The 11,851-nt window shown below is 32.9% G+C and overlaps 1 protein-coding gene across 1 annotated transcript; it reads right to left on the reverse strand.

The window, feature by feature from the left end:
* Positions 1 to 1,824: 1,824 nt before the first annotated feature.
* On the reverse strand, positions 1,825 to 5,780 carry LOC135793773 (basic helix-loop-helix transcription factor amos-like). Its single transcript, XM_065304857.1, has one exon. The coding sequence runs from the start codon at positions 5,008 to 5,010 to the stop codon at positions 4,432 to 4,434; it is 579 nt and encodes a 192-aa protein (XP_065160929.1). The 5' UTR covers positions 5,011 to 5,780; the 3' UTR covers positions 1,825 to 4,431.
* Between the last annotated feature and the right edge of the window lie 6,071 nt (positions 5,781 to 11,851).

Below are 11,851 nucleotides of genomic sequence, written 5' to 3' on the forward strand. Positions count from 1 at the left end.
ATTTGCAATAATTTTGGTCAAAGATTAAAGTAGTATTTTTTGTAGTATTCAACTAATTGATTAGACTATAATATAAAAATTAATCGCAAAATGTGTTGGTAAGCGCATAACTCAACTACGCTTAGACCAATTTGGCCAATTCTTTTTTTAAATGTTCGTTAAAGTCCAAAGATGGTTTTTACGGCAAGAAAAAATTTAATAATGGCCGAGAAAACCCTAAAAACAGCCCGTTATATAGTTAAATAGTTGAGTCCGAGATGGCGCGCTGAAGTGCATTTATTGCATTAGCAATACTTCATATAATTAATTTCTTTAAAATAAAATTGCGAATCTTATTGATTGAATTGACACATATTATGTCTAGAACAAGCGAGTAAAAAGGATTTACATTATTATTAAACACCACCGGGACGAAGTCGCAAGCTAAAACTAGTTTTATTATTAATTAAGTCATAAGATTTGCAGATCTTGTAATTTTCTTTAAACACTGTTTTCACACTTCGATTCCCAAAAATTTCTGTTCCTAAATTAAAGAATGGCTGTAATTTATTAAAAATAAAAATAATTTGGTAAGCTTTATTGCTGATTAGTTCTTCTCATGTTTTTCTGGTAAAAAAAATCAATTTTAGAGTTTCACAACAACAATACAAATGTGCAAATTCTATAAAATATCTCATATACCGTTTAACCAATACTACCTCCAAGGAAACTGATAATAGTTGTGCAATACAAGTATTTACCTCATAATATTCTTAAAATTGATTGGCATCTTACATCCGTTACACCGCTTTATGAATATAGTATTATATTCAGCCACAATAAATACCCTTTGGGAATATTGATGTGGCAGTCAAACATTTTCACGACAAATTACGTTGATGTGCAAAAAGCGCACGCACGTGTGAACCAATAGTGCAAATTATTCAGCTGACGCACACAAAGCAACCCAACAAATGAATAGATACGGAAGAGTAATTAATGCAACGCAGCGCTTTTATATCGCGTTCGCCTGTGATTAGCTTTTTGTATTTTACCGAATTCTCCAATAACGGCACCCGTCTTTGTATCGCCCATCGTTCCAGCGACTGGGCGCTGACTGTGTGCTTGTGCCAATACGCACTGTAAATCTACAACGTGTAGCTACACCTAATTCATTGGATGTAATGCGGACATGGCAATAGAAAATCGGTAGCAAAACGTCGACGCTGAAGAAGAAGAAGAAGAAGCAACGCTGGTCGACCGTCGGTCCGTCCGAGAATAATACACACCTGCTGTCTCTTTGGTCTTAATCGTGATGTAATGCGCTACAAAACACATTCATTAGCAGGTGAATTCGTCAGAAACACCTTTTGTTCGACATCATAACAGAGGCGGCCATTGGTACAGCGGACAACGTGCAAATACGTTTTCGGGTTATTAAAGTGATTAAACTATAATTGAGCCCGAATCAATTACGAAGCTGAACACGTTAATAGACAGTTCATTAATATAAATCATATTGGACGGGAAAGACCTACCAGTTTTTAAGGTTAAGGTTAATATTAAAAATAAAGTTTTTTTTTGTTTTCAGACCCCAATATTTCGTAATAAACACACATCAAAAAGTATCAAACATTTTATTTGCGCGTATTTCACAATACTTTATTAAAATTTTAATTTTACTTACCGTTCTCATAGAAAAATTTTGAAATTTCCGATGCATTTTTCGAAAAGTTAAAATTTTAAAAATTAAATTTAACTGGAGGTTAATGGATAGGTCAGCAATTTCATAATGAATACCAATACGCATTTTGCATTTATCCTAATAATAATTAACTGTGTAAATATGTTTTTATAATAAATATATATTTCAACTAACATAATAAAAATATTGCACATTCATGAGATACATAAGTATAAAACAATAACAAGAATAACAGAATGTAAGAAACAACTATTACAATAACTATCAGAGAATATAATAATTAAGTATTAGATAATTATATCATAAATATTAAACTTATATTAATATAAATAAATATTACAATCAATTAAAATTGTTAACTTAATCATACAAAAGTTATTATATTTAGTACTTGCGTGACGCGTTAAAAGATGCGATTTAGTTATTAATTTATTATGCCGAAAGTATTTTTACAATAATTTTTGTTTTTTATAATAAACTTTAAATAATACGCAAAAATTAAATTAGAAAAAGTTGTCGAGTAATATACTATCGCATATAAAGTTAAAAGCAATGGGGATTCTGTTTTTGTGTGTAATAAGAATGAAGAAGTACTTAATTAGTAACTAATTGCTTGTCACAATTATTCTCGCGTCATAATAGAGTAAGAAGACAATAATATTTAATTACAAATTATACACAAAGGAACACAAAACTAATCATTTAATAAATTATTTAATTGTTGACTTGCGGTGGCTAAATTCAAGTTTCATCTTTACTAAACAATAAGAAGTGAATATGAAACTCCAAACATATCTATTCACTAATTTGTTTTCGCAATAAATATTAAACATATTTAAATTCAATATCGCCGCATGTTTTTTGCAATTCATTAATTTTACTATCGGCTTTCCTCTGCATTATTTCTCCAACTCCAAAGTTGGTAATTATTCAATCAAGAAACAAATTGTTTTGCAAACATTAATAGTTTTATTCGTAACAAATTTGGTATTAAATTAATACTAATTTTGTTTAACCGGAGAAACCGCTAATGTTCATACATAGCGCAACAAACTTGTCGGATTCGTATACATATTAATAAATTGACATTTATTGTGCGTTTTAATTACATTTAATGACGATGATTACTACTTGTAATTAACTGAGTTTCTCTAGCACCTACTAATTATATTATGCATAGATACACCGAGCTACCGACGATTTCAAACAGTTTTCAATGTTGATCATCGTCAAAACTCTTAATATCAATTCGTTTGCTAGTCATTTGTCTATAACTCAAAAAATAATACAGAAAAAACTGATTCTAATACAGTTTTAAGTCTCAATCATGCTGTCCATATTATCGAATGATTAATGTTAATACATGAGTCAACTGTTATTTTCTTTATAATTCGAGTTGAATGTGGCCGAGAAATGAATACAAATTACATTAATCGATTTTACGCTCATCGACACGGAATGTGTATCGTGGTGTAGATCAAAAACTAAAACTAGTTTTAATTAAGAAATCGTCGTGCGGACGCGCACTCGAAGTGATTTCAGTCATGCATAATTGCCTTTTACATCCTAATTAAATTAAACATTGTAAATTAATTCTTGTAAATATTGCACAGAGTCGAAAAGTTTATGATACTAATCAGCACATTACGACTTAATCGCGTCTTAAAATATTGCACATACGTTCTTCGCATTTCATCGTAAACAAAATAAAAAGCCATAAAAGACTAGATGACTACATTTTCTATCTTCGTTTCGATGATTTATTGGTTCATTGGAAATGGTCAATAAATACTCCTAATATGAATACTTTTATAGTTGGAGCACACGCACAGGCCGGATTACCGTAAGTAATATCGTAAATTTAAATTTAAATTATGAGCGGCTATTTTACATTTAAGCATTCGCATACTCGTAAGTCAGTCATGTTGTTTGATAGGAAACAGAGTGATGATATTAATTGATATGACCGACAACAATCATTTGAATATTACATTTTCTACAATTTTCATTTACCTACTATGTTTACTTTCATAGTTTTAATTAATGACTTTTATAACAGTAAAACTATGACAAACTCATGAATCCAAAGTAAATTTGATGTGTTTCATTTAAAATTTAATTAAAGTGAATGTCCATCGAAATACTCGCGGCGCCCTTACATGTCCCAGTTTTTAATTAATTACTCAAAAACGGTTAATGCAAAAAGCAATTTTCCTTCATGATTAGATTTTGAATTAACTTTTTAATCTCATAATATGAAAATTTTGTAAATCTAATTATTGCACAGAGAGTTATTTACAATTAAACTTAGATATTTATTATTCTGATTCATTTTCTCTAAAAAAACTTAAGTAAACGTTTTAGAAACTAACGTCATTTAAAATTAACTATTGCACTTATCCCAACTAAAAATTGCCTTAAACTATATAACATAACGAACAGAAAATATTGCACATAAGATTGATTGCATCTCCAAAGAGAAATCACATTTTTTCCTAACGAACAAAGCTTCACAACGTCCTCACATCGCAAAAGCTCTCTTACTCTTTCTCTTTCTGCATTAAAAAATGAATGCATGCACCGGAATAAAGTCAAGTCGATGATTTTTTCGAGGTGAACGTTAACCATATTTCTGTGTCGCGCGCGCGGCGCGGCGACTCTGCCCAATTGGCACACTTACGAAATTTCCTTGGCCGGTCATCATCTCATCATCACGTTTCCATGTACGGCGGGCGCGCGTGAAAGTCTCAATCGCGCTCCAGCAATTCGTGCAGCGCCGAAATGTACGTCTGCGCCATTTGCAGCGTCTCGAACTTGGACAACTTGCGATCGTTGCCCAGCGACGGCACAACATCCCGCAGGCGATCGAATGCATCATTCAAACTATTCATCCGTCGGCGTTCCCTGGCGTTGGCGGCCAACCGCCGCTTCTTCACCACATCCGGTTGCGGCGCCGCCACACTCACACACTTCTTCACGTCCTTCTTGTACTTGGAACCGGCGGTGTCATAGGATGACTTGTAATAGTCCTGCTGGTGGTAGTTCATGTTTGAACTTGATTGAGCTTTGTATTTCGTATTGTTATCGTTATAATTATTGTTGTTATTGTTATAATTATAGAGATTATTGTTTTCGCCGTAGTGTTGCGGGCGCTGGCTCCAGTAATCATCGGTGGATTTATTATAGCAGTTAGGCATGTAGAGCTGTGATGACATGCCGGATTCCGAAGTGTAAGTACTCGCTGGGGATGATTCTCGTGGCGATAGGTAACCATCAGACGATGCTTCATTTGTCATTTGGATGTACTCCTTCAGAGGCAGGAACATAATATTTAAAATTATAAATTTTAGCCTAGAATCTCGTTTTTCGTTTTTTTTTTCTTTTTCTTTTTCTTCTTAAGTAGATATATTGCACAATTCAGGTACGACGTTGACGATCACAATATTGATTAAAAGTACAGTTCGAGCGTGTTACATTTAAATGTGTCTTTTGGTTGGTTGGCAATTGATTTGGTGTGTTAGATTTGCTTACATAATGATCGCGCGTTTTACATATTGATTATTTATTAATTCATCACTAACAGTTTAATCGGCGCGATTAATTTACCGCACATACCCACGGCAAACCGTGCGACGCTTTTCTAATTTAACTCCTCGTCTCCGTTGCTGATTGTTTATGTGCTTTGCTGTGCGTCGTGTTTACGAGCGTCGTAAACCTACATTTGCAAAAAATTGAAGGCATTTATTCAACGGTGTAAGCGTCGCAAAGATTTTAGCAGCCGCAGCCAAATAAACGGTATTTGAATTTCGTTCTGCACGGCCTCATTTCTGGCTTGTTTTTCGCGTGGGTTAAGCAAATGAGTTTTCACCTTGCGGATTTCCAAGTGCAGTACATACACGCACACAGTCTCACACGTTCACATCACGCCGTAATCTTTCACTTTGAGAGGTGAACGAGCGCGCGCGCGCGGAGATCAGCACGACGAGTTCGCAAAGCGCGCGACTTGCGACTCGGACGGTTCGCTTCTTCGCGGAGATGCTTAAGGCCTACTGAAGATGACCAACGTGTGCTGAATGTTAAGAAGTGGTAAGCTGGATGGCATGATCTTGGCCACTGCCACTGTCAATCTACATGTGCCGTGCATACTCGCTACTCTCGCGCGCCTCATTTCTTCGGCTCCTCCGCCTCGACTCCGCACCGCTCCTTCCTTCTTCGGTGGTGCCTTATTCCACTCCATCCACACACACACGGCCACATCGCTTATGTAAGCGACACGGCGGCCGTGCGTAAACGTAAAACGTTTCCTTCTTTTCTTCTCGCCGGCCTTAACTATCTATCGGTGCGTATTTATGTCCGCAGCGCGCTACCTTACTTCCAATGCGCTTGATATGAGTATGCATTAGCGCCGTGCGCGGGTCAGAACCGCGACGCCGCGGACCACCGCGCATATCTGTATCATATACCTGCCATAGCGCATCGAGTCAACCATTAACATTATCACTCAATTTATTATTAACAGAGACTACTATATAAGTCTAATTAAAAACCTAATTAAAGATTATAACTCTAATGAATATTTTTAAAGTGTTTGATTGCCGCCGGTTAATGCACCAACATGCCATCAACAAATTTAATGTTTTAACGTTACATTTGAATGCATTTTAACCGGCGGCACTGGCTTCTGTTTATATACGTGTTAATTTGTACTATATTTTACTTACGTGTTGTTTTTACTGACTTATTTATTTGTTTACTCAAATTAAGCATAGATATTTAATGAATAAATAGGATTAGAAGAGGAATATCACATAAATTGTTCAATTTTCAACAATTTATTATAAAACTCTATATTGTTTTCATCTTCTTCCTTTAAAGTGCCACTTTTTCTAGGGTGTCAACACACAATAAGTGACACTTTAATCAATAAATCTATAATATAAAAATGAATCGCAAAATCTGTTTAAAAGTGCATAACTCAACAACGCCTAGACCAATTTGGCCAATTCTTTTTTTTAAATGTTCGTTTAAGTAATAATTACCGGAAAAATCCTAAAAACAGAATTTTTCTATTGGATAAAAGTTGGCATTGCGATTCAATCATAGTTATAGTAGTAGTTATAGTTATAGTAAATCATAGTTATAGTTGAATCCAAGATGGCGCGCTGAAGTGCATTATTAGCAATTTTTTATATAATTAATTTCTTTAAAATAAAATTGCGAATCTTATTGATAGAATTGACACATACAGTACTATGTCTAAAACAAGAGAGTAAAACCTAATTACATTTCTGCATTCTCCATAGTAAAATATTGCAAATATTTGTTAGTATTAGTTATTTGCGTTCTCTAGATATAAACGAAAAGCTAAAAGCATTTTACTGGTTATGAATAAGCGATGGGATAATATTCCGCCATTGGAATGTATGCATTTCTCATCATAGTTTTGGAAAATCAAAAACACTGCCACGGCCGATCGAACAACAGATTGCTTTTATGAATTCCGCGACGGAAATCTATTGAAAGAAGATTTTCATGCTTCGCACACGGCACATGGTGCGATATTATGTGCGCCGACTGGTAGTGATCATCGAAGTTTATTGTAAAGCACGAATCCCGTTGCGGCGAGCGGATTTCGATGAGTAATTAAGATTCCAGAGTAATTCAACTAAAATGCCAACCTTTTGCTATCGTCATTGCAGCGTCTTGGCGGCATGAAGCGGCGGTTATTACAAGTTCACTACTGAAGAAGCTTTACGCCCTGGCGCAACATTATAATCGGCACTCATAGTTGCTAAATCACCAGGAAGGCATTGTTCACTGGATTCTTGTTTAAACGTTCAATCGTCGATTGGTGCCTTTGTTGTTTCCAGCGTTCCGGCTGTAAATGTTGATCATAAAGAAAAAACTGTTCCATGAAGAATACATGTAGAAAAGGCCTGCATTCAACAAGATCTATTTATTATTACATGCGTATTGCACGTCTCAATACATTGTATTTTGAATACCAAATCAACATACCTGTATCCATTACACATATTCCCTACGCAATTTTTTCACCTAATTCGTTTGTGTAAAAGTGTAAATACAAGAAATAACATTTTAAAATTTCTTTATGCAAGTTTCAAAATATTTGAGGTAATGACTATTTTGTGTTAGTTTCACATAAACTAGATTAATTTTTTCAATATTTCATATTTTGATATTGGTTTCGATTAGATTTGCAAAATTCCAAAATATATATTTCCGGTAGTGTTTAATATAAATGTAATTCTTGAAATACAGCGATATTGTGAGGGTATAGCGTACAGTAAGTGTTTACTTAACTTTACTTAGATAAATGTAATTCGTTTTTACTCTCTTGTTCTAGGCATAGTATGTGTCAATTCTATCAATAAGATTCGCAATTTTATTTTAAAGAAATTAATTATATAAAAAATTGCTAATAATGCACTTCAGCGCGCCATCTCGGATTCAACTATTTAACTATAACTATGATTGAATCTCAATGCCACCTTTTGTCCTATAGAAAAGGGCTGCCTTTAGGGTTTTCCCGGGAATTATTCGAATTTTTCTCGCCGTAAAAACCATCATTGGACTTCAACGAACATTTTAAAAACGAATTGGCCAAATTGGTCTCAACGTTGTTGAGTTATGCGCTTACCAACATAATTTGCGATTCATTTTTATATTATAGATTTAAAACACAACCAAATTGCCTTGCATCAAGTTAAAATCTCAGTCCCTTTATCAGTTGAGTACGTGGATCCGAAACTCTCTAAAGCTACTCCAATAAAAAGTTATTACATTTCTGAAAATTTCTATATCTTTTAGAAATGCCATAAAAATAAACTGCAATTTTTTACCTTTAATTCTCTTATTTTTCATTTATCAAGAAACTGGAATACTTTACAACTGTAATGTCACCTACAACAATAAATCTTTTGAAATCCAACAATTTTGTTTTGTCACCAAACGTCTCCACTCGCATTCTCCGAACTTTGATTTAAACTCAATATTAAATCCCATGATCGTCTTTACTTTATGAAGTAAACTATTTCACTTTTAAGTCGCACAGCTTTCGTTCATAGCGCTTTCAAGTGCAAATAAGAAATCAGAATCGAACATAATAACAAATCAAACAAAAAGAAAAAGTTATCATAACCATTATTGAACCGCATGCTAAACGTTATCGTTCAATTTGATTCCACGCTTCGATTTTCATTACGTCTGAATTAACCACCGATCGATTCGATTGCGGACTTCTGTTGCGTGCGAACCAGTGCGAATCTTTTAATGCACAGTAATGAAGTAATTTTTCAATGATGTGTGATGCAGTGGAATCACGATCGTATTGAACTTGAACACCCGCTGGTCTTAATTTTCCTGCTGGCTACATTAGCTTATGATGTCTAAAGGTTGGTAGTAGGTACATATCATCTCCGTAACAGTACCATAATCATTGATGATACAACAATAACAATTTTATTATTATACGGCAAATGCACAATTTCATTTAGGTGGTACAATGGACAATCACGTATGCTCATTGTGACAGCTTTTATTCGAAAACTAAAGAAAGATACTATCTATAATCTACGTGTATAGTATGTAGATATGGCTTAATCCAGTAGCATAATGTAAAAAGTTTTATTATAACATCAATCCTAATTTTTCTAAAAGCGATAACTTTTATACTGAAATCTAAAAAATAAAAGTTTACATCTATATGTACAAATAGTAAACATATTTTTAATTATGTTCAGTTATGATATATAATATACTAGCTGGCCTAAGCTATTTTTTATAGTTTTATAGTGCATATCTTATCTATAATATAAAAATTTGACCAATTCTTTTTTTAAAATGTTCATTAAAGTCCAAGGATGGTTTTTGCGGCCAGTAAAATTTGAATAATTGTCGGGAAACCCTAAAGACAGCGCTTTTCTATAAGATAAAAGTTGTCATTGAGATTCAATCTTAGTTATAGTTAAATAGTTGAATCCGAGATGACGGGAAGTGCATTATTAGCAATTGTTTATATAATTAATTTCTTTAAAATAAAATTACGAATCTTACTGATTGAATTGACATATATTATGTTTAGAACAAGAGAGTTAAAACGAATTACATTTTTATTAAACACTACCGGGACGAAGTCGCGAGCAAAAGTTAGTTTTGTACAAAAACAAATTAAAATACAGAAAAATTGGTGCAGCCGTTCTAGTGTTATAAATGGTGTAACTAACACAACTTTATTTGAGTTATAGAGAAAGAGTCTTGCACCGTTTTGAAAACCATTCATTTAAATTATTGATGTTACCATGGTCATAACTATAAAAATGATATACCAGCTGTACATTTGCAACTAATTATTTTCTTGTTTCTTGGACTCTGTTAATAGACTTAAACTCGTATTAAAAATTAAAAATGTTAATAATGCTATATCTGTTCGATTTATATAACTATAAGTATGATTAAATTTCCATACCAATTTTCATCCCTCATTTTAATATTTTAATATTTTTTAACAGAAAAATACCAAGACCAAAATTGGTTCAGTATTTTTTACGCAAAAATAATCGTAAACAAACACCTGGCTTCAAAGTTACAGTACTAACGTAAACCCATTACTAATTTCTCTATAATATTTACTTCCGTTACTAATCTTAAAGCACCCAGATTATTATATTGAAATTTAAAGAATACGTAAACACACTTAAATTATTTAGCAAAATGTTTATTAACTCTTATGGTTATTTTTTAATATTGCACGTGGTATACTTTACAATTTCTTTTAGGAGTATGCTTGTATAGATCGTATATTTCGAAAACCGTACTATTTTTACTGCGCATCGCACGGCATATTACAATTCGTGATGAAGTGATAATGAGCGCGTTATGACAATGAGAATCGTGACTTTAATTTGTGCTCTTGTTGCGGACACGTACAACCCAAGGTAATTTTCTAGCGTTTCAATTGTAATTTAGTAATTTAAGTTAGATTAGTGAACCGAACTAGATATGATTATACCAATATTTTAAACACAATTTATTTTTTCAAAAAATAAAAAACAAAATATATAATATTTTTAGCAGCACAGATGGACATCGCATTTTACTCGTATGTATTTGCTAATGGCGTAACATGAGTGGAAGTGTATCAACATATATGTAGTTTTACTCAATATTTATAATTTAATGGTAAAAATTAATTTTTCTACTTTCACCCTTAAAGCGCCAGTTTTTCCATGATTTTGAGGCACAAAAAGTGGTACTTTACGATCAAGGCCGTGACTAAAGTACTTTTTTCACGGGTTTTAGACACGGGGTGACTTTTTAAAATACAAAACTTAAAATACAAAGACTAAACGTGGAAATAGAAAGGAAGTAGAAAAAATAGCGTAAGCAGCACGTGCCTAAACGTTTTTAAACACTCAATTGATTAATATACTCTCAAACTAACTTAATAATGCTCCAAGTATGTACTATAATTTATAATATTCCAATAATCAGACAGTAATTAATACTCAAAAGATGGACAAATAGCATAACAAACAATCCAAAAATCATTAAGCTTTATGGGATAACGTCATGTATAAAGCTAGTTAATTAAATAAATATCGGACAATGTCGCACGTCAGTTTGCATGGATAATGTCATGTACGCTGTCATTATCGAAATTTTACCATCGCACGAACATTTCCAACGATATTGTTCTTTACCAATTTATTCAGCCCGCTTTTATAAATCTAGACACGCTATGTATCAATCGATTTGCATTTTTAGTGAATGTCATTTAGTTACTAAATGATATTGATACAAGTGACCAGCTCTACTTACAAACGTTCATATTAAATGTAAGTAAAATTAATGTTTCACATATAACATTCGAACTATTTATTCTTTTGAGCATTTAACCCAAATAACTTTACTACGTTATTCTGATTTGACATTTAATACTTTTCCTATCAATAATATTTGCCGTGACAAACTATTATTGTCTAGAATGCTCAAAAAAGAAAAAAGTTTTTTTTATGTATTGGTAATTATGTGTAAATTGAATTTCCATGTACTTATAATTAGTACATGGTTTGTAAACAGAACTTTTTATAACATTTATTTGAGAATTTAACTGTCTCTCTTTATCAAGCAGCAGTATCTTTAACG

This window comes from Atheta coriaria, unplaced genomic scaffold (assembly GCF_025399875.1).
Source record: "Atheta coriaria isolate IRGN ID8LTWV9N9 unplaced genomic scaffold, Caltech_Dcor_3.1 hic_scaffold_6_pilon, whole genome shotgun sequence".
Lineage (NCBI taxonomy): Eukaryota > Metazoa > Arthropoda > Insecta > Coleoptera > Staphylinidae > Dalotia > Dalotia coriaria.

What these genes read in the sequence shown, in the direction of transcription:
- LOC135793773 (XM_065304857.1), bottom strand. Translation starts at nt 5,010, where the DNA reads ATGTTCCTGCCTCTGAAGGAGTACATCCAAATGACAAATGAAGCATCG.